Below are 23,785 nucleotides of genomic sequence, written 5' to 3' on the forward strand. Positions count from 1 at the left end.
AGGGCACAGTCAGGATGGTTGTGGTAAGGGCGGAAAATGGGAGTGGATTTGGGAGATATTGTGAAGGTTGAATATGAAACACTTGGCTACTGACTGGCCATGGGGGCTGAGGAAGCCTAAAGAGATGGATGAGATTCCAAAATTGTGAATGTAGGTGACTGGAAAGGTGGATGGTGACAGTTAGGAAAAGAAGTGGGATGTAGAGTGGGGGGGGGGGAGGAAGATAATGAATTCTATGAAAGAGTTGAGGCAATGTTTATAGACAGCTTTTTCTAGGAATTTGGCAGGGAAAGGGAGGAGAAATATAGAATGATAGCCGGTAGGGTGAAGTGTGATCATGAAAGAATTTTGTGGTTCAGTCTTTAAGTCATGTCTAACTCCTTATGACTCCATTTGGGGTTGTCTTGGCGGAGATGCTGGAGTGGTTTGCCATTTCCTTCTCCAGCTCATTTTACAAATGAAGAAACTGAGGCAAACAGGGTGAAGTGACTTGCCCAAGGTCACATAGCTAGTGTCTGAAGTCAGATTTGAACTCAGGAAGATGAATCTTCCTCACTCCAGGCTTGATATTCTATGCACTATGGCGCCACCTAGTTGCTCCATATTTTCAATGAAGTGGCCTATTCTCAAGTAGCGTAGTGTCCACATTAATGGACCTCTATCCTAACAATTCCTTGACCTCCTTCCATATCTTTGCACATTCAGTCATGTTCCCTGCTGACCCAATTGCCCACCTAAGAGTTTCATAGTTACTTACAGCTTCCTAGGTCCTGAAGTTTGCAATTTGCCTCTTTCACAACTGGCTCCCATTTTCCTCTCTTTTTCTCCTTTACTCCTCTTACATGTTCTCCATCTTCTATGTGAAAATCTGCTATTTTTTACTATCCTCCTTTGTCATGCTCTACAATAAATCCTTAAGTATCTGTCAGATAAAGTGCACTGTATGTTTCATATGTTTCAAGAATAACTTCTGGTCATGTGGGCTCACTGCTTTTAGGTAGCTGCTCATACAGGTTGGTCATTGATCAAAAACAAGCTAATTAGGGGCAGCTAGGTGGCGCAGTGGATAAAGCACCCGCCTTGGATTCAGGAGGACCTGAGTTCAAATCCGGTCTCAGACACTTGACACTTGCTAGCTGTGTGACCCTGGGCAAGTCACTTAACCCCAATTGCCTCACAAAAAAAAAATTAAAATAAAAACAAGCTAATTAGGGGACCTATTTGAGTAGGCTGTTAAATAGGGGAAAGGGTGAAGTTACTGTAGGAAAAATGTCAATGCTAAGCGTACCAGAAAATATAATATATACATGCTAGTTATGGCTAATATGGAAATATGTTTTGCATAGTTTCATGTGTATAATGGGTATCATGTTGCTTGCCTTCTCAATGGGTGGGAGAGGAATTGGGGGTAGAGAGAATTTGGAACTCAAAATTTTTCAAAGTTAATGTTAAAAAATTTAAAATAAAATATATATGCTGGGATTAGTTCATACAATAGGAGGAGAAAGGTTGGGTTAAGGTAAGGGGGGGGCAAATCAGTCAGCAAGCATTTATTAAGCACTTGCCATGTGCAAGGCCCTATGCTAAGTTCTGGAAATCCAAATACAATAATAATAGTAGTAATAATAACAGTAAGCATTTAAATAGTATTTACTAGGTACTGATCAAGTACTATGCTAGGTATTTTACAAATATTAAAGACAGTCTTTATTCTCAAAGAACTCCCATTCTGATGTGTGTGTGTAAGGAGACAAAGGTACTCATTTTACAGATGCGGAAACTGAAGAAAACAGGGATGTGATCTTCAAAAAGGACCGATGATATCAGGAGGGTGATGTCTTGACTTGCAAGTGAATTGGATTTAAGTGAGGCAGAGCTGTACAAAGTCATCAGCCTCACTGGATGCCTCCAGTGGGAGGGGCAAGTTTGGAGTGCACCCTTCTTAAATTGAGGTTTGGAAGGAGCTATCCAGAGGCAGAGGCCTCTGGGGTGGAGGAAACTCCCAAAGGGTAAATTCCAAAGCTTGGAGTGAACTTCCAGGCTGAAAAGATTTCTGGGACATGGTAGAGGAAATCCACAATGCAGCTTAGAGGGGGAAGAGGTAGAAGTAAGGTAGGAGACAGCTGAACCTTTGGAAAGAGAGGGGATCTGCTATGAGACCTGTCCTGAGGACTTGATGGGTCCAGGACCCAGAAAATCCCAGTAGTTCCTGCAGAGAATAGTGTGATTTTCGCCTGTCCCCCTCCCTCCCAAAATCTCTGAACTGATTGACCTGAAATTCAAGGAGCAAAGACTCTGATTCCACAATCAAAGATAACAGTCTTCAAAGGTAAATGCTGATTAACCCCTCTGACAGAGTGCTTCATGAATTATAAATCAGTCAATCTGCAGGTCTAAGTGTAAATGTAAATGATTCATGTGTGAGCCTTCCTGGTTCTGAGAGATGCTGAAGAAAATGGATATTGGGTATCTGATAAAAGGGGTAGTCACTGAGTGTGTGTGGGGGGGGGAGGGCAGGGCAAGAAGGCATCAAGAATGAGAACTGTAATTAGGCCAAACTGACCCTGAGGAAAATTCAGTTGAGGGGAGGGGTGATGGGAGAGGATGGTGAGGGGTTGGGTGTGGATGAGGCCTGATGAACTATGGCCCAGAGAATAGTCTAAAATTAGTGCAGTCGGAGAGGAGGGGAATGTCATGGCTCTGAGGATTGTACCATGGAGAATGAAACTCATGCCTCATGGGGTTAAGAAGGAAGACAGCCTGAGGAGAAGGTGGTCATGCTTGGTATATACAGAGGTTGTGAAGATTTCTCTTCCACTGTCTATATCAGTACCTTGGGACAAAGCCCTGATTAACCCATGCTAATTGCATGTTTGACAAAGAGAGAAGATAGATTTTGAGGACTTTACAATTTTGACTGGGTTTGTTCATGTTTGTTTTTCAAATTTTTATTGATATCTTTTGTTCACCTTCATTTCCTGATATTTCTTTACCCTTTTGCCTCCCCAGAGAAGTATCCTATTATCACAAAGATCAGGGGGAAAAAAGAAAAAGAAAATTTGCAAAACTCACCAATCCATCATTTGATATTTGTTTTTTGTTTTTTTGTTTATTTTGCGGGGCAATGGTGGGTTAAGTGACTTGCTCAGGGTCACACAGCTAGTAAGTGTCAAGTGTCTGAGGCCCGATTTGAACTCAGGGCTGGTGCTTTATCCACTGTGCCACCTAGCCGCCCCATTTGATATTTATAGTATATAAAATGTTCCACCCCCATGGTCAGTCCCCCTTCTCTACAAAGAGGGAGCAAGTGATATGCATTTTCTCCTTTCTCCTTTGAGCTAAGTTATTATTATATAGTATTGGGTTTTCTGTTGCAGTTCTTTCCATTTACATCTTTGTGGTTACTCTGTATTTTGTTTTCCTGGTTCTACTTGCTTCATTTTGTATCAGTACATATATCTTCCCCTGATTTTCTGTATTCTTCATATTCAGTGTTTCCTATGGTAGAGTAATATTCCATTACCTTTAGGTCATATATATGTCTAACTGATTAGGGACAAATAAAAGCTTTAAAAAGATTTGATGGGGCAGCTAGGTGGTGCAGTGGATAGAACACCGGCCCTGGATTCAGGAGGACCTGAGTTCAAATCCAGCCTCAGACACTTTACACTCTTTCTTACTAGCTGTGTGACCCTGGGCAAGTCACTTAACCCTCATTGCCCCCCTCCACACACACACACAAAGTCAAACAGAGAGTTGAAATGATAAATGAATGATCTCTCAGGTCATTTCCAACTCTGAGTCCCCTGAAAGCGATTTGTTATATATCTTAGAGATTAGGAAATTGCTGATGGACAGTGATTAGTGGGAAAATACATTGGAATGATTCTTTTCTTTGTTAGCTGAACGTTATTGTCATTATTGATGGTAGCAATAACTTATATTTCTATAGAGTTTTAAGGCCTTTAGTGAAGTATTTAAGGGTTTATAAAATGCTTACTTTCCTGGCAAAGTACTTAATGGGAGTGATATCCTTATTTTATAAATGAAGATACTGAAAGTCACCTAGCTGACGTAATGGATAGAGTACAGGGCCTGGAGTCAGATACTTCCTGAGTTCAAATCTGGTCTCAGACACTTACTACTGGTGTGACCCTGGGCAAGTCATTTCACTCTGTTTAACTCAGTGTCCTCATCTGTAAAATGAGCTGGAGAAGAAAATGGCAAACCACTCTGGTATCTTTGCCAAGAAAACCCCAAATAGAGTCACAGAGAGTCAGATGTGACTGAAACAACTAAGAGCAACAACAACACTGAGACTCAGATTGTGACTGACCTTTGATCAATGACAGAGTTGAGACTATAACCGAAGTCTTTTGGCTCCAATGATAATGAGATCTCCCCCCACTCCCAGTATGGCACTACAGGCACCTGGGTATAACAGAGAATAGAGTGCTGGACCTGGAGTCAGGAATTCTTGAGTTCAAATTTGGCCACAAACATTTACAGACTGTTTGACTCTGGTCCTTGGTTTCCTCACCTGTAAAATGGGAATACTAATAAAACCTATTTCCCAGGGCAGGATTGTTGTGAGGATAAGATCAGTTAGAGAAGTTTTATAAAATGCTTAGCAAGGTGACTGGCACATAGTAGGTACCATATAAATGCTAGCTCAGCACATAGTAGGTGCCATATAAATGCTAGCTCCACACATAGTAGGTGCCATATAAATGCTAGCTCAGCACATGGTAGATATCATCTAAATTCTAGCTCTTCTTATTGTTGTTGTTATTTGGAGAAACAACAAACACTTCAAAATTTTGTGATACAAGAGAAAGGTAGTATGGTCCAGTGTAAAGGACCCTGGGATTACAATCAGAAGACAGATTGCATGGGTGTCCTGACCGAAAAAGACATCTTCTTTGTTAACTTGGGGGCAAATAACTTCACTCTTTTGGGCTTCAGTTTCCTCATAAACGTAAAAAGAGGGAACATAGCTAGAGGATTTTTAAGGCCCCTTCAGGTCTACCATTCTGTGATTCTAAATGCAACAAGAGAAAAGATGTATCAAGGAAAGTAGTATGTCTATAGTCCATTACCAGATGAATGATTCAGGAAATGAGGACTACAACAGTTGAGGGGCATCGGAGTATTCCAGAAGTTGGTATCATCTTGAAAGGTTTCATGGAGAAGGGATGATGCAAACTGGTTCTTGAAAATGGGTTGGGGGGGGCAGCTAGGTGGCACAGTGGATAAAGCACCAGCCCTGGATTCAGGAGTACCTGAATTCAAATCCAGCCTCAAACACTTGACAATAGCTGTGTGACCCTGGGCAAGTCAATTAACTCTCATTGCCGTTCAAAAAAACAAACCAAAAAACCTCACAAATAAATAAACCATTGTTTAAATATAACCCAGAAGAGTGATACAGAACAAATTTCAGAAGGAATAAATATTTATTGAATTATAATAAAGAAACCCCATGTGGATAGACTGGGCATGAGGCAATAAAACTCTGGAATAGGACACCATCCCAGGTAATGGAAGAGAAGGGACAAATGGAGACAAGGGACACCTTGAAGAAAGAATCATCAGAGCTTGCTGGCTAGATGGGGGTGGGGGTTGGTGAAGGAGAAATGGTAGGCAAAGGTGACTCATAGATTTCAGGCTTGTGTGACTGGGAGGATAATGGTATAATTAATAGATATAGGCAAGTCAGGAAGGAAAGCTAGCTCTGTGGGTGGTGGGAAATATGGGACTGGAGCTAGAGAAAAAGGTCAAGGATTCAGATTTCAGAATGATCCATATAAATGTGATCATTGAAACTATAGGAGTAGCTCCCTGTGACCACTGGGATCAAATGTGAACTCCTCTGTGTGGCATTTAAAACTCATTATACAGCCTGGCTCCAACCTGTTTTCCAGTCTTAGTCAATCAATCTGTCTATCCATCTATCCATCTATATCTTTCTTTCTCTCTATCCATCCAGCCATTTATATCTTCCTTCCTTTCTTTCTCTATCCATCCATCCACCCATTTATTCATCCATCCATCTATCTATCTATCTGTTATCTATCTATCTATGGTCTAGGCAAATTGGTCTTCCTGTTGTTCTTAACTCATGACATCCTCTTGCCTCCACTTTTGTATAAGCTGTCCTCCCACTCCTGGAATGTACTTCCTTCTCCTCCTCCTTCTCTTCTCTCCTTAGAATCTTGAGTTTCCTTCAAAGCTCATCTCAAGTGTCTCCTCCTACAAGAGACCTTTCCTGAGTCTCTCTTCCCCCTCACCTCCCCCATTAGTTCCCCACTGCAGGGACTGTATATTTTTTGTCCTTTGTATAGTCAGCAATTAGTATAGGGGCTGGCATATAGTAGGCACTTAATTAATGCTGGTTGGTTGATTGGTAAGAAAAGTAAGGAGGATGGAGAGAGTGAGGAGCAGAAGGGCAAGGACTGAAGAGACAACAAGCATTTGGAAACCACTTACAATGTGTCAAGCAAAATGTTAAGTGTTAGAGATACAAATGCAAGAAAAAAGAAAGCTAGTCCCTGCCCTCAAGGAGCTTACATTCTAAAGGGGAGGGGCAGCTGGGTGGTGCAGTGGATACAGCACTGGTCCTGGATTCAGGAGGACCTGAGTTCAAATTCAGTCTCAGACACTTGACACTTACTAGCTGTGTGATCCTGGGCAAGTCACTTCACCCTCATTACCCTGCCCCCCCCAAAAAAAGACATTCTAAAGAGTAAAAACAACACAGAAAAGGGAGGTGAAAAGGAGATGAGGATGGGGGTGGGGGGAGTTACCCAATGGGCATGGAGTCAAAGTCAGGGAAAACGAGAAGCAAAACCTGAAGGGGAATGAAGGATGGAAGGCCTTTCTAGGTCCCTCTCAAAATGGTGGCCAGGAGTGAGTGGAAATCACCAACGATAGATGGGGGTCAGCATGATGGAGGGATGTTCCAGGGTGAGAAGGTTGTAGGGACTGATGGATGTTGAGAGGCAAGGAGGGAGGCCCCAGGTGCTGAGGCAGTTGAGGTATGGCGGCAAAGTCTGTAAAGTCAGAAGCACAGCTGGCGGATGAATGGCCATTGGATTATGTCCACATTTGGGGGACGGGAAGAGAGAGGAGACAGAGAAGAAGCAGTCATGAGAAGTACCTTGTCCCAGAAGCCAAGGAAGAGGAATTAAAGAAGGCATTTTAAATAAGAGGGCATGGTGGAAAAAAGCTCATAAATCGTGCCTAATGCTACAGGGGGAGAGGACTATGGAGATTTTGGTGTCAGACTGAAAGGCCCCGTGTGTGTGTGTGTGTGTGTGTGTGTGTGTGTGTGTGTGTGTGTGTGTGAGAGAGAGAGAGAGAGAGACAGAGAGACAGAGAGACACAGGGGTATGGGGTTTAAATACTTCCCTTTGTTTCTTCTTACTGTTCCCTGAATGTATCCCGTGTGTGTGTGTGTGTGTGTGTGTGTGTTTTACCTTTGAGATTTTATTCACACAAAACTATTTCCCCAACCTGGAATGTGCACACTTTTCTCCCTCCCTACCTTCATACCTCTACCTCCCCCACAATGTCTCCTTTATCCAGAAACCTCCAGCCTTAAAGACAGCTGCAAATATATACTATTTATAGGCAGAAGCCGGCTTACTCTGGCAGTCCCAGTCCAGCCACAGTGAGTCAGCCTGCTGGGGGCCTGGCCCATCCTGGCAAACTTTTCCACTTGGACTATGGTTTAATTGTATTGCTTTAGAAATGTTACCACTAGGAGTGTTTTCCCCACCTCGCCCTCTCCTGTGGAAATTTTGGATATTCCAAGGCACTATTTTTCTGGACTGCATGATCAATTTTAGGTTGGGATTCCTATGTTTTCCCAGAGTATCTCTTGAATTAAGTCATAAGAAAATTTCCAGGCATGATTTCATAAGAAAACAATTTGCATGTTCAAATCACAAAGGCCCAAATGTCTCATTCCTCTCAGACTCTGACATTCAAAAAGTCAGTCAGTAACCCATGCTCCAAGGAACAATCATTTGGTCACTGGGTGTACTCCCTGTGTTGATTCAGATGTGACGCAGTTGATGGTGTTTGAGAGTCTCTATGGCTGATTTTTTTTTTAATAGAGGCAATCAGGGTTAAGTGACTTTCTCAGGGTCACACAGCTAGTAAGTATCAAGTGTCTGAGGCCAAATTTGAACTCAGGTCCAGGGCTGGTATCCTATTCACTGTGCAATCCAGTTGCCCCTATTACTGAAAAATTAATCATCCTCTGGCCGACGTGGTGATGAGTCTCCTCACACTGAACTAGGCTGGTCTGTGGGTAGTAGATATACAATTTGGCATCAGATCCATATCCTTAAAGCCTTTCCAATTTGGTAGTACTTGGCAGAACTTGGCCTCCGTTGGCATGACAAAGGTTTGCTGCCATATAATGATGAGACATCAGAGGAATTTTTTAGTGGAGGCAATAAGCAGTAGAGGGAGGGAGCCCTAAATAAATAATATCCAAGTAGAGGATTCCCCCCCCCTTTTCAAATGTAGGAAATTGGGGACTTTTTCACACATTCCTCATATCATCCACACAGCTTCTTGAGACTACCATTTATAACTGCAACTCTCGATCCAGAGGCCTCCAGGTTACAAAATCAAACAGGTTTTTGTAGCTTTTTAATAAGTTTGGTGTATTGAGTTTTCCATTAAGGAGAGCTTGGAACTTCAAATCAAATCAACAGACATTTGCTTTCCTATTTATTCAGTGTGTAAGAGGCCTGTGAAGGGTACTTGAATGAACAAGACAGAGACCCAGGCCTCAAGGAATTTATGTAGTCAAGCATAGGAAAGACACTTGAAACAGTGACTAACAATAACAAAAAGTCAGCCCTGAAGACAAGAACAGCAGAAGAGATGTTACAAGGCATTGTATAATTAGTTACCAAATGAATGCTACATACTGTAAATCCTCTGGGATAACTGAGGTCAGAAAGGATACATTGGCTGGGCATGGCTAGGTAAGGCTTACTCCTGGGTGGGCCTTAAATTTGAATGCTTTGAAAAAAAAATACTTTTATTTCAAATTAACCAGCATGAAGACAAACAAATGCACGAAATAATGAGTAAAATCTCAAATAGAACTGTATCATCTCACCTACATTTTTATTTTTTATTTATTTATTTTTTAGTGAGATAGTTGGGGTTAAGTGACTTGCCCAGGGTCACACAGATTGTAAGTGTCAAGTGTCTGAGGCCGGATTTTAACTCAGGTCCTCCTGAATCCAGGACCAGTGCTTTATCCTCTGCGCCACCTAGCTGCCCCTCACCTACATTTTTATAAGAAAAATTTACAAAATAATAACCAAGACCAACTTATTTATGCCCCATCTCCTTTGGTGTTTCCCCCCAGGTTGTTATCCAGTCATTTCAGTTGCATTTGACATTTTGTGACCCCATTTGGGGTTTTCCTCCAGCTCATTTTACAGATGAGGAAACTGAGGCAAACAGGGTGAAGTGACTTGCTCAGGATCACACAGCTAGTAAGTGTCTGAGGCCAGATGTGAACTCAGGAAGAGGAGTCTTACTGACTCCAAGCCCAGTGTTCTATCTGCTGTGCCACCTAGCTGTCCTTTCCCCTAGGAAAGTACATGTAATAAGTATACATTAAAGTAATGTATAAGTATACATTTAAAAAAAATTTTTTAATACTATCATAGTTATTGTGGATGCTCTTCTAATTCTGCTGGTGCATCTCTTTTGCATCACTTTTTATAATCAGGGTTTCCATCCTTCCTGGTTTGTATTCCTATTTTTCATTCTTTAATGAGGCAGTAATAATAATAGCTGTCCCATAGCTTTAAGACTTTACAAAGTGTTTGCATGCCTTCCTTCATTTATTATTTACAACAACCTCACAGGAGAAGTACTGCAAGCATTATTACTTTCATTTTATCTTGAGACTGACTCAGCCAGGTTGAACATCTTGCCCAAGATCACTCACTTGAAGATGTTTCAGAAGCAGGATTCAAACCTAGGTCTAGCCTGACTCCGCATTTAGTGCTTTTTTTACTCCATCAGGCTACTTCTTGTGACTCTTCTTAATAATCTTCCATTGCATTTTTTTTTTTGGTGGTGCAATTGGGGTCAAGTGACTTGCTCAGGGTCACACAGCTAGTAAGTGTCAAGTGTCTGAGGTCAGATTTGAACTCAGGTCCTCCTGAATCCAGGGCCTGTGTTTTATTCACTGTACCACCTAGCTGCCCCTTTTACTTTTTTTTAATTCTTATTCCATTGCATTCTTATCCCACAATCCTTTTCAGCTATTCCCCAGTCACTGGACATAAAGGCGATTGGTTTTTTAAAGTATTAAAGCAGCTATGAATATTTGTTCATCTATCTAGTAGTGGAGTCACTAGGCCAAAGGGTATGATTAATTATGTAATATATACTGTATGTCATCAACTTCACCTCCAAAAAGCATGCAGCAATTTATAGTTCTAGCAACAATGTTAATAGGGTGTCATTTCCTAGGGAATCAGAAACATCCATTAATATTTTCACCAACATTAAGCCTTGTTATTTTGTCATGTTTCTTCTAGTTTGATGGATCTAATGTGGTACTTCAAGGTTTTCTTAATTGGGCGTTTCTCTAATTTTTCCAGTTTAATGAGTACCTTGCCCAGCCTTAGTTTCCTAAGCAGGATGCAGGTAGGGGCCCCTGTCTCAAGGCTTGACTTAATTCTCTCTTTCCTCACCCTCCTTAAATGGAAGTTTGCCAAGCAGACAACCTGAACTATGGACAGAGGAGGTAGGAAAGGGGGAACAGGGTTGGGATCCCCTTAAAATTGCCAAACGATCCACTTCTAAACACACTCCCAGGCAATCACTCAAACTGTCACTTCCCCTTAACTAATTATTCTCTCTTTCACACCATTCATTACATAGGCCAACCATTAACAGCCATAATAATAGTTGACATTTAGGCTTTCCCAGCTAAACATTTCTATTCCTTCAACTGTGCCTCTTATAATGTCACCTCAAGGATACTCTGTAACCCATCTGTAGTCTTGTAATGCTTTTCAGCTTGCCATACTGAAAACGTGGTGGCTGATCCATTAGCAAACATTTATCTACTATGTGTTAGGGCCCTACATTACCCTGTGCTGAAAATGCAAAGGCAAAATGTCCTTGAAGAGCTTATAATTTAACAAGAGTCAACATGGGCACACAAAAGCAAACGTGTGTATGTATGTACATACATCTAGCTTATATAAGCTATCAGATATATGCCTATATGTGCCCATGTTGACACTCATGTGCATACACACATATATAAATATAGAGAGATAAATTTACCTATATATGATAGATTAAATATGATGGAGAAGGTACTGGTGGATGGATGGATGGATGGATGGATGGATGGATGGATGGATGGATGGATGGATGGATGGATGGATGGACGGATAAATAGGTAGGTGAGTAGGTAAATGGATATATAGATGAAAGAGAGAGAGAATATTAATTATCAGTCACTGTGGTAAGTACAGGTAATATAAATACAAGTAAGCAAGATAAATTGCTGCCCTCAAGGAGGTTATGTTCTCATAAAGAAAGAAAACATTTTAAGGGAAGATAGCAAAGTGGTGAGGTAAGGTGGGGAGTGTAGTGGAGAGAAAGTCCAGATGGGTGCTGAGTTATGAGTGAATTGAGCATGGTTGGGCTCCTCATGTAGTCTAGGGACTTAACATTAAGGAGAGAAAGGTTCAGGACAGAGGCATCTCCAGAATGGGAAGACTACTGGTAAGGAGATAGAGAAGAAGTCTGGAGATGGGTTGACCCAGGAATGAAGTGAATGAGGCTGAGGTCTCTCATGAAGTGGTAGCCCAGCTAGGAGCTGGATGGATCAGGAAATAAAAGAGGAGCACTTGAACAGAGTCTTGAAGAAAACAAGGGATACTGAGAAGGACAAGTGAGGATGGAGTATATTCTAGCCATGGAACTTAGCCAGCAGAAAAGTACAGAGACTAGAGGTGTGTGAGGAGCAGTTAGAAGATGTTTGGCTCTACCTTGGTGTATGAGAAGGGGAGCAGGAGATGTATAATGAGGCTGGAAAAGTAAGAAGGGACCAAATTGTAAAGAGCTTTCATCAAATGCCAAACAGAGGAGTATATATTTGATATATATATTTGATATATATATATATGGATCTGTCAGAGTTTTTTGAATAGGGGCATAATGTGGTCAGGCCTGTGCTTTAGGAACATCACTCTGACTCCTGTAGGGAAGACATGGCATGGAGAGAGAAGAGGCAAGGAGACCAATTAGGAGGCTATTTTAAGAGTCCAGGCAACAGGTGACAAAGGCCTGGATTAGAGTCATGGCTTATGTAGGTGGAGAGAAGGGGGTAGATGTGAGAGATACTGTGGAGGTGGAAACAAGATTTGGCAACAGACCAGATATGTGGGGTGAGAGTGAGGAGTTGAGGATGACACTTTGAAATCTGGATGACTATAAGCATTGTGTTACCCTTAACACAAATGGAGAAGTTTCAGCAAAGGGGTAGATTTGGGGGGCGGAAATGAATTTTGTTTTAGACATGTTTAGTTTGAAAAGCCTTTGAGTCATTTAGTTTGAAATGTCCAAAAGGAATTAATGATATAAGACTAGAGCTTGAGAGAGATCTTGGAGCTGGATATATAGATCCAGAAGTCATTGGTATAGAACCATTGAAAAAATGAAAATCATTTATTCAGTTCTGTCTATGTTCTAGCCATAGTCCTAAATGGTGGGAATACAGCCCTCAAAGAGCTTGAATTCTAGTTGGGGAAAACAACAGATGCAAGGTAACAGTGACCCAAGAGAATGTTTTAGTCTGGGAAGTAACAGGTATGGTGAGTGGAGACATAAGCAACTGACTGACATGTTTTTTCCAGAAATGGTTGTGTTTATTTGATAACTGTTTCTAGAGCAAGAGGCAGTGGTGGGGAAGGGTTCTTGGATGGGAAAATAGCTGTAATGCAGTGGGTCTGAGACCAGTTAAATATGGTGGATTCTAACCAGTCAGGAGCTCATAGTCCCCAGAGGATTAAGAACAGGATGAGAAGAAGATGTCCAAGGTATATTGAGATCATATGATCATAGATTTAGGACTAAAAGAGACCTTAAAGTCTAACATTGTCATTTTATAGATGAGGAAACTCACCAATAGATGTTAAATGACTTGTTTAGGGTCTCATAGCTAGTGTTTGAGGTAGTATTTCAACAGACCCAGTACTCTAACTATTGTGCCATCTAGCTGTTTGAGATGATAATTAAATCCATAGGATTTGATGAAGTCACCAGGGCAGAGAATGTAAAGGGAAAAGACAACAGCCCTCCAGGCCTGAGATGCACCCACAGTTAGGGAACATGATATGGATGATAGGCCAGCAGAGTCTATGAAAGAGTAGTCACACAGGTAGGAGAACCATGTAACAAATACCTAGAGAAGAAGGAGTATTCAGGAAGAGAAAGTGGTCAACAATGTCAAATACAGAGAAGTCAAGAAAAATCAAGATTGAGAAAATGTCATTAGAATTACAGAGCTTATTGATAACTCAAGAGATAATAATTCCATTGAGTGATGAAGTTAGAAGCCAACTTACAAAGCATTAAGGAGTGAATGAGAGAAAAAAAGTAGAGACATTGAATGTAGACAGTCTAAACAGGTGTTTGGCTAAGAAAGGGAAGAGAGCTATGGGACTATAGCTTGAAAGGATGGTAAAGTCTAGAAAAAGGTTAGGTTTTATTTCTAAGACAGAGGAGACTTGAGTACATTTGTAGGAAGCAGGGAAGGAACTAGCAAGTAGGGAGATATTGAAGATAAGATAAAGGATGATAGTTGCACCAGTTTGCTAGAGAATATGAGATGGGATGAAATCAAGGGCAAATGGTATAGGGGTTGACCTTGGAAGGGGAAAAGGACCTCTTCTTTTTTCTTTTTTTCTTTTTGTTTTTGCAGGACAATGAGGGTTAAGTGACTTGCCCAGGGTCACACAGCTATTAAGTGTCAAGTGTCTGAGGCTGGATTTGAACTCAGGTCCTCCTGAATCCAAGGCCAGTGCTTTATCCACTGCGCCACCTAGCTGCCCCCAAAAGGACCTCTTCTTTATCAGGAACTAGATAAAGGAGGAGAATTTAAAGGGACAATGCTAAGGACTTGTGAGATGTTAGAAAAGGAGAGAAGAAATAACAAAATGAATGGCTTATTTTCTCAGGAAGTCAATCAGTAAATATTAAGTGCCTACTCTGTGCTAGGCACTGTGCTAGCTGGGAGTATGGGGGGAACTATCCAGGTGGGGAGGTAGAGAGAAGAGATAATGTACAAGGCTTGAGGAGAAAAGAGAAGGTTTGGAATATCCTCAGGAGGGACTCTCTATATTGAGAGAGTATACTCTCTATATGGTCTGACCAGGACAGACTACAGGAGGGCCATTGCTTCCCATGTCCTTGACACTATGTTCTATAAACAGTTCACATTGAGCCCCAAACCCTAGGAGGTCTTCCGTGCTGATTCCACCTGCTTCTGAAGTTCAAGTTTGCTTCCTTCAGTCTCCTTGGAATTAGTTGCCAGTTCTGTGTAGGTCTGGTCCAGTCATTGCTGAAGTGCCATAGTTGGGGCCTGCTAGGAATTGGATGAGTTATAGGTTGGGAAAAATTATTTAGACAGTAGTGAGCACAAAGCAATTAATGAATATTTGTTACATTGATTTTTAATTAATTGTGGAGTAAAACAGAACTTTTAGATTTTTCCCTATTCCTCTCTCCCCTTCCCCCGGGGAATTCAGGGTCTGGGATTTTTTATAAAATCATTCATTGGGGCAGCTAGGTGGCGCAGTGGATAAAGCACCGGCCCTGAATTCAGGAGGACCTTTTGTTTCATGAAAGTTGGCCTTCTTACTGCTCCCTGTTCCTGGCATTCCATCTTCCAACCAAGGGCCTTTGCACATGTTGTTCTCCCTTGACAGGAATGCACTTGTTTCTTACTCCACCTTTTAGTATCCCTCTATGGCTTCAGGTCTAACCTAGTCAGCCTTTCCAAATCCTTGTAGGAGTTAGTTCTCTCCCTTTCATCACCTTATCTCATACATACATATATACACACATGTGTGTGTGTATTTAACCTGTTTACATGTTCTATTTTCCTGCCTCTCTGCCCCGCCCCCTCGCCACTTTCTTCTCTGTCAGCCCCTGTGGAATATAAGCTCCTTGAAGACAGGAAGATCTTTCATTTTGTTTTTGTATCCTCAGCATCCCTCATAGTGTTTTTTCCAGTTGTGTCTGACCCGTTGGGACTCCATTTTGGGGTTTTCTTGGCAAAGATCTTGGAGCGGTTTGCCATTTCCTTCTACAGCTCATTTGACAGATGAGGAAACTGAGGCAACTAGGGTTGAGTGACTTGTTCAGGGTCACACAGCTAGCGAGTGTTTAAGACTGCATTTGAACTCAGGTCTTCCTGATTACAGGCCCAGTACTCTATCCACTGCACCACCTTTTATATATAATAGAAATGTAATAATGGTTTGTTGAATTTGATGGATTTGACAGGAGAAAGGAGAGGGAAAATGCTTCGATGTTAATAGGGTGAATAAGTTGGTGTGTTATGGATCACTTTTTGCTCTGACTAGCAGCCAACCAACAAAGTGTCTTCCTGGTTTGGGAGCCATGGCACAAGGAAAAGAATGCTGAACTTGGAAGTCTGAGGACCTGAGTTCAAATCCCCTTTCTGCTGCTTTACAATCCATATGACTGCGGACAAGCCACTTGGTCTCTCTGGGCCTCGGTTTCCTCATTTTAAAGGAGAGATTTGGCCTAAATGAACTCCAAAGCCCCTTCCCATTCTATATCTATGTTCCCATGACCCTAAATATCCTAAATAAAACTTGACATGTCCCAGCTCTGCTGTTGCTGCTTGCAGCAAGAACTGATGAAAGTCCAACTTAGAGCCTTTTCTCCCTGTGCAGCCCACGTGACGGCCACCCCCCGTATTACTGTCAGCACCACCAGCTATTTTTGGTGGCGCGGGAAGTGGTTGTTTATTTTTTGGGAGGTGTTTTTGTTTTATATAGTTCGTAGGCATCTGATGTGATACCTTATTATTCTGGGACTGGGGGTGGTTGGTGTCTATGTTTGAAGAACGGGAACGGGTGGGGATATCATCTGAGTCCTTGCTAGGCTTAGCCATGGGATGAGTCCATCTCATGAAGGATTTATTTTTTGGGCTGATGTCATGATTCCTTTGTTGTCTGTCCTATCATTAGTCCTGTTATTTCAAGAAAGGCCTTTGGACAAGATAAAATCCTTGGTAGAACAAGGCTTTGGATGGGAAAGCGGGTACTTGTGGTATTTCTTAAATATTTTAAATGCTACTGGAGTTTGAAGGATTAGACAGATTTTAGAAGGTTTAATAGAAGGAGCACAGGATAAGGTTAGGTTATAGTCTTGGCTCTGCCCCCTAATTGACCATATGACCCTGAGTAGGTAATTTTACCTAAGCACCAGTGGCTGATTATGTAGATGGATGAACCCAGTGACACATCTTCTCTCCCAGTACTCTTCTGGGGCTCTTATACAAGCAAGCTTCTTGAGATCTCTTTTGCTATTGTCACTAGTTAAGAATTATTTGAGCTATAACTCTGAAATCAAGACTAGAAACATAACTATAAGTGATTGTGGGTAATGATGATAATGATGAAAATAACAATGATAATAATAACAAGCATTCATGTAGTACTTTAAGGTTTGCAAAACACTTTATAAATGTTATCTCATTTTATCCTCACAACAACGCTGAGAGTTGGGTGGTATTGTTATTATTCCCATTTTATAGATGAGGAACCTAAGGCATAAGGATGCCTTAGAAAACCACATATCAATATTATCTATCTTCTATTTATTTATTTTGTTCCATATTTCCCAATTCCATTTTAATCGTTTGACCTGCACTCAGGAGCATTGCTCCATTCCCCAAGCTGACCCATGTTCGACACCTCTACTCTGGGAACCATCTAGGTTCCTATCAATGCAAGGTATGAAGAGAGTGATTCCAGAAATGTTCATTCTAAACAAAGGAACATACTAGAGTTGGAGATGTAGATGTAGATGTTGGAAATCATCTGAATAGAAATGATATTTGAATCTATGGGAGCTAATGAGATCACTAAGATCAACACACTTATTGACAGTATGCATATGACCTTGGACAAATTACTTAACCTTGTTTAGTCATTTTTTTTTTAGTTGACTCTTTGTGATTTTTTTAGTTGACTCTTTGTGATTTCCTTCTCCAGCTCATTTTACAAATGAGGAAACTGAGGCAAACAGGGTTAAGTGACTTGCCCAGAGTCACATAGCTAGTAAGTGTCTGAGGTCAGAATTTGAACTCAGGTCTTCCTGACTTCAGGCTGCCCACTTTCTGGGCCTCAATTTTCCTCAAGTGTGAAATAAGGAAGTTTGAATAGATGGCTCTTTGAGCTGATGGCAGAGTATAGAGAAAGAGAGGGGACCCAGGACAAACCTTGGGTGTGTCTAATAATGGGACATGACATGATGGTGTAGCAAAGGAGGAGAAGCAATGGTCAGATGTGTTGGAAGACTACCAAGAGAAGTTTCCTGAAAACCCAGAGAGAATATCAAAAAGGACAGAGTACTTAGTAGTATCAACTGTTGTAGAGGTCAAAAAGTATGAGACCTTGGAAAAGGCCATGATATTTCTAATACCTACATTACAATGTTGTCACAAAGCTCAAATAAGATAGTATATACAGAGCACTTTGCAAATCTTTAAATTCTCTATAAATGTCAATTATTATTCTATTATAAGAGTGAGAGAGGCCAATATGGTAGCTGAGTTGAATGTGATGCATCAATTATAGTTGCTATTTTTAAAAACGGACATATATCAAGGGGTCGTGATGCTTAACAGCTGGACAACAATCTAGCTATTATCACCATTGGTCATTATTAGGGGTTATTTCCAGTCTGGAGCTCAGTAACTTAAGGGAGATGGGAAGACGAAATTAGACAGGAAGCAAGAGAGATCCACAAATTGTTGCAAAAAAGCATTTGTGGGATTGGGCAAATATTTTAGACTTATATTTTGTGGAGAAGGATAAATTGTATTCCCTCATTCAAAAACTTACAATGGGTTCCCATTGCTTGGAGGAACAAGTCCAAATTCTTCATCCTGGTGTTCAAGGCTGTCTATAAAAAGAATCCTTCTTATTTGTCTAATTTCACCTCTCCTTAACTGGCACCCTCCACTTCAGCCATGTTGGTCTTCTCACTCTTTCCAGAACATGGCTCCTCTCCTACTCAAAGACCTTCATGAGCTCCCCTTTTCCTCTGTCCTGGCATTGAAGGCTCTCTCTAATCTGACTCAGCATGGATCACACAGGTCCTCCCTGTGAATGAATGAATAGCATTAATTAAGTGCTTACTAGGTGCCAAGCTGAACAAAAAGGCAAAGAACCCAGGCGTGTTTCTTTGAAACTATACAGCCTTGTGGTGGGACCTTCCCTCTTACTGAATGGTCTCAGTAGGTATTAGTGAAGGAGTCATCTTGCTCCCCCAGACACAAATTCAGCAAAAGCCACAGTTGGTGCCGAGTCAGGTCATTTTAGAGACACCAACAGTTCTGGTTATGCAACCAATGAAATAAGACCAACCCTGAATTCAGGAGGACCTGACTTCATATCCAACCCCAGACACTTGACACTTACTAGTTGTGTGACCCTGATCAAGTCACTTAACCCTTATTGCCCAGAAAAAAAAAGACTCCTCCTATCTACATGGTACAGAATGCCCATGCATGCTCTAGTTCTCATGGTTCTCCCAGAAACAGCTTCCTTCCAGGCTGCCACATGGAGAGATCCAATCTCAGGTGGTCTGGGAATGCACCAGACCCACATTATTCAAGCAAAATCCAACTCAAGAACCACCTCCTCCAGACAGCCTACCCTGATGACGCCAGCTTTTATTAAATGCTCCCTTCCAAGGCACTTACAGCAATGTCAATGTCTTTCATGAATATTCTGTACTTAGAAGCTATACCACTCATTTGGGTTCTTTATTAGGCCCAGTGGAGCTAGAGCTGGAAGGGACCTCAAAGGTTGTCTACCTCTCATTATACAGAAAAAGAAACTTAGGACCCAGGAGGTATGAAATTACTTTCCCAAAGCCATACTGATAGTAAGTCACAGAGCCAAGATTACATATTGCCTGTATAACAAATTTATTTATACTTAATTAAAGCACTGCACAGGTTGGCTCCTTTCTCTCATTCTAGTCTTTTAACACATTACTCCCTTCCATTTACTCTTTGGTCCAGTCATAGAGACCAACTTGCTATTCCTCCCACATGTTGTTTTTCATCTCGTTCTCAGTGTCTTTGTCCTGGCAGTTCCTCCTGCTTGGAACACCCTCCCTCACAATCTTTTACAATCTCTTACAATCTTGGGCTTCCTTTAAGATCAGCTCGAATGCTGCCCCCTCCCTTGTTGCTAGTGCCTACCCTCCTCTACTCAATATTTATCTTTTATGTGCTGATCTTTGTATATATCATCTCTATTAGATTATAAGCTCCTTGAGGGCAGGAACTGGTATTTTGTTTTCTCCAGCTTAGCATGGTGTCCAGTATATACTAAACACTTAATAAATGCTTATTGATTGATTAATAACTATGGCATTGGTTTTTATGTGTATGTGTTGTTGGGCCATTGAGATTGTTGGGGTCAAAGGACAAAAACCATGGGATTTATTTATTTTAATATCTCCTGAGATATTTTGCATGTTGCTGTTCTTCCCATAGCAGGTGCTCCAAAAATACTTGAATGCATACATGCAATTTTGAGAAAGAACGTAAAGGACTGGGGAGAGAGTATATGTGAGAGAAAAGATGTAATAAGGGCTTTGATGATGAAAGATTTCTTCCTCATCTTGAACCCTTCTTTCCCACATCAAGCCCCTATGTTTGGCATTTTGCCAATGGGCTAGTCTTTCAGTCACCTTCATTGTTCCTTGTCATGTGCAGTAAATAATACTTCCTGCTTAGGTCGCAGCTGTCATTCAAAGCTCTTAGGCTACACTATCTGGAGCTGAGATCTCAGCTTCATTTGACAGGTGAGGTTGTTAAAGCGTGGTGCCAGGGTGGGTGGGGCCAGTCAGCGACAAAACTGACTTGAAAGCTCTGCTCTCCTGGCTAATTGCTCCACGTACCATTATTTTGTTTTGTGTTGCTTTCTTTCCTTTGCTGAGAGATGATCAGTTGGCAGCCTTCCCTTTGTGACTTTGTTTAAAATAAAGCTATTTAAAAAAAAAAAAAAACAACAAAAAAAACATCGGTAAAATGGGACTGAAATAGGAAACACAGTTCCTCCCCTTTAGAATGTGGAGAGAAAACACTGGATTTGAAGTACAGTGTTAGAGCCAGAAACTTAAAGCTGGAGGGCACCACAGAGATAATTTTGTCTGCTCCTCCCCTCCCCCATTTTACAGATAATAGGATCATAGATTTAAAGTTGGAATCCATCGTTATGTATTTATTATTCACCTGCTATGTTTGAGGCACTGTGGGAGGTGTTGGGCTTACAATGAAGCCCTACTCACTTTGTTGTTCTTCAGTCTTTTTAGTTATGCCAGACTCTTTGTGACCCCCGTTTAGGGTTTTCTTGGCAAATGTACTAGAGTGATTTGTCATTTTTTCTTCCAACTCGTTTTCATGATGAGAAAACTGAGGCAAACAAGGTTAAGTGACTTGCCCACGGTCACACAGCTAGTAAGTGTCTGAGGCCAGATTTGAATTCAAGAAGTGCCTGACTCCAGGCATGGTGTGCCACCTATCCACTGTGCCACCTAAATGCTCTCATTTTACATATTAGGAAACTAAAGCTGCAAGGGAGTAAAGCGATTGGCCTTGGGGTCTTATAGCTCCTCAATGGCAGAGCTAAGCATTGGGTGCAGGCTTTCTGACCCCAAATTCAGTTATCTTTCTGCCTCTCCCTGAATCAGCGGGAGTTCAGATATCAACTCTGCTACTTACCATTGTGTGACCTTGAAGCAAGTAAGTTACTTTGCCTCTCTGGGTCGTTTTACTATTCGTAGGATGAGGTGGTTTTACCAAATAGAAGCTTTCTACCATCCCTTCTGTTTCTACCTGCTGTGGTCCTATGATGGATGGTGAAAGGTTACCAGAGACCTGCTTCTGTGTGTGTGTGTGTGTGTGTGCGCGCGCGCATATGCTGTACATATTGATTGGGCTGAGGAAAGGCAGTGTGATCGCAGGATAAAATGGGAGTCCCTTCTGGCTAATGAAGCATAGTAGTGGCCCTTGGAGAGCCACACCTCACAGAAAGTGGGCAGTTGGCGTATGGCCCATGTTTAACAGGCTCTTTGTTCCTCCTTCCTTCTTTTTTCCCTCTGGTCACCCCCTTTGGTGTTTACTACTCCGACAACTGTCCCCACATCTCTCTTGCCTCTTCTCTTGGCGTCTTCCCTCTCTCCTCCCCATTCCCACTTTCTGATTTCCTGGAAGCTTCTGGGGTCCAGTCCCTTTTCTCTTCAGAGAAGCTGTTAATTGCCCACAGTTGGGCCAGTGAGGCTCTGGGAGGGTGACAGTCGATTCCTTGCCTGGGATCAGATAACAACACTTGTGTCTGAGTTCATGCAGCATGTTCCCCTGTCAGGGATTCCACAAATATCTCCCCGAGGTAAAAAAGGAAAGCAGGCTGAACTCTGGCACCCAGTGTGAGCTGCTAAATCCCAAGCAAGGCTCTGGAGAAAGCAGGCTGCTTGGGAGCATGTGTCTATAAAGCCCTAGCCCCTTTGCCGGCACAGACCATCCCCCTTGCCGGCCAGCCTGTCTCCTTCCGTAACTTCCCATCTGGCTTGATTTAGGCCATTCTGTTGCTTTGACATGTTCCTCGGGTGAGCGGGGGGATTGGTGATGCTCCGCCACATGGGTTGCCCACCATGTCTAATGGATATCGTACTCTGTCCCAGCACCTCAATGACCTGAAGAAGGAGAACTTCAGTCTCAAGCTGCGTATCTACTTCCTGGAGGAGCGCATGCAGCAGAAGTATGAGGCCAGCCAGGAAGATGTCTACAAAAGGGTAAGTGAGGCCAGCCTGGGCTTTTCCCATTGAGGGTAGGGTCCTGGCTGTGGCTGTGCATGGGCCATGGAAGCACAGTTCGAGGTGGGCTTGCTTAGTCTCACCGAACTTGTTCTGGCTCTGTCCAACTCGCTTTGATCCATCAGAGTCTGGAAGTCATAAAGGGTGTGTGTGTGTGTGTGTGTGTGTGTGTGTGTGTGAGAGAGAGAGACAGAGAGAGAGAGAGAGAAAGAGAGAGAGAGAGACAGAGAGACAGAGAGACAGAGAGACAGAGAGACAGAGAGGGAAGAAAGAGAATTTGGTTCACTGAGAAATTCAGCGATGATAAAAAGTGTGGAAATGATTATATAACTAAACACCTCATGTTTTGCCGTTAGTGGCTTGGGTATTTTGGGCATTAGGGAGGCTGAATGGGTTCCTTCTCCCCAGAGATGAAAGAAGCAGAGTCATAGAATTTGAAAGTTGGAAGGGATCTCATAGCCCATCATCCAGTGCAATCCATATATGAAAGGAATCCCTAGTATAATATACCTGACCATCTAGCCTCTACTCAAACCATCAAGGAAGGAGAAACCCACCACTTCTCAAGGCAGACCATTTTACTCTGGCACTGTCATCAAGCCCAAGTTTGCCCCTTTGCCACTTCTGCCCATTCTTCCTGCTTCTACCCTTGGAGGACATGGCCTTTCGCCATGTTGGTTGAAGAGTCCTGTCTTAAGTGGGAAGGGGATTATCTTCCAGAAGATGCCCTTTGGTTAACAGGACCCCAAGAGGGTAGAAGGGAAGGTCAGGGGAAAAACCTTGACTCCAGTGAACTTGAAATTTGGTTGGCAATAAGGTATCTTTGAGGGAGAAACTAGCCTGCACAGAATGAAGGCTCCTAGAGAGGACAGATTAAAAACTGGCATCTACTAGGCAAATGGAGACCTAAGCAATTATTCAGTGAATTCTACCAATATGAAGGGCTCTCTGCCCCCACCCCCATGTTTTAGTCAGAGCTCTCTGGATTCAGCAAGCATGTATTAGATTTATTGGATAGTCATGCAGACTGTCCCCAACTATTTCATAGGTTGTGTGGCCAATGTCTTGTTTGAAGGGTTTTGAAATAATGGGAGGGGACAAGTCAGATGAAGAAGAGGATCCCATGCAAGTAGAAAAGGGAGTGTTTGAGCAGACAGGATTTTGCCACTGGCCCTGAATGTTACAGGAGTGTCAGAGTTCAGTGTGACCAACATTTGCTAAGTATGTGTTATAAGTAGTCAAAATGTATTTGTCTAGCTCTCTAAATGTTTTGTCTTTTCCTTCAGTATTCATAAGGACAGATTTTTGTTTTGTTTTTGTATTTTCAATGGTGGTTTGTATATTTGGAAGGGGGAAGTGATAAATCAATAAACAAACATTTCTTAAGTGACCACTGTGTGCCAGGCACTATGCTATGATTTGGAGCTAAGAAGGCAAACACAGAAACAATATCTACACTTAAAATGTTTACATTTTATGGGGAGAGATGACCTATATGCATGTGAATATATACAAAAGAAATACAAGGTATTACAAATAATAGTATTAGAAATTATCCAATTGGAAATTCTATGTGCAATTCTATAATTAGACATACAAGGTAATATACGGTTGTGTGAGCATCTGA

The 23,785-nt window shown here is 41.9% G+C and overlaps 1 protein-coding gene across 1 annotated transcript in view; it reads left to right on the forward strand.

Moving 5' to 3' along the window:
* Nucleotides 1–23,785, forward strand: part of LOC122755230 — a 124,451-nt gene that overhangs the window by 85,332 nt on the left and 15,334 nt on the right. Inside the window, exon 5 of the mRNA XM_044003553.1 lies at nt 22,027–22,137. Coding sequence (XP_043859488.1) covers nt 22,027–22,137 — 111 coding nt within the window. The remainder of the gene's footprint in view (nt 1–22,026; nt 22,138–23,785) is intronic.

This window comes from Dromiciops gliroides, chromosome 4, assembly GCF_019393635.1.
Source record: "Dromiciops gliroides isolate mDroGli1 chromosome 4, mDroGli1.pri, whole genome shotgun sequence".
Taxonomy (NCBI): domain Eukaryota; kingdom Metazoa; phylum Chordata; class Mammalia; order Microbiotheria; family Microbiotheriidae; genus Dromiciops; species Dromiciops gliroides.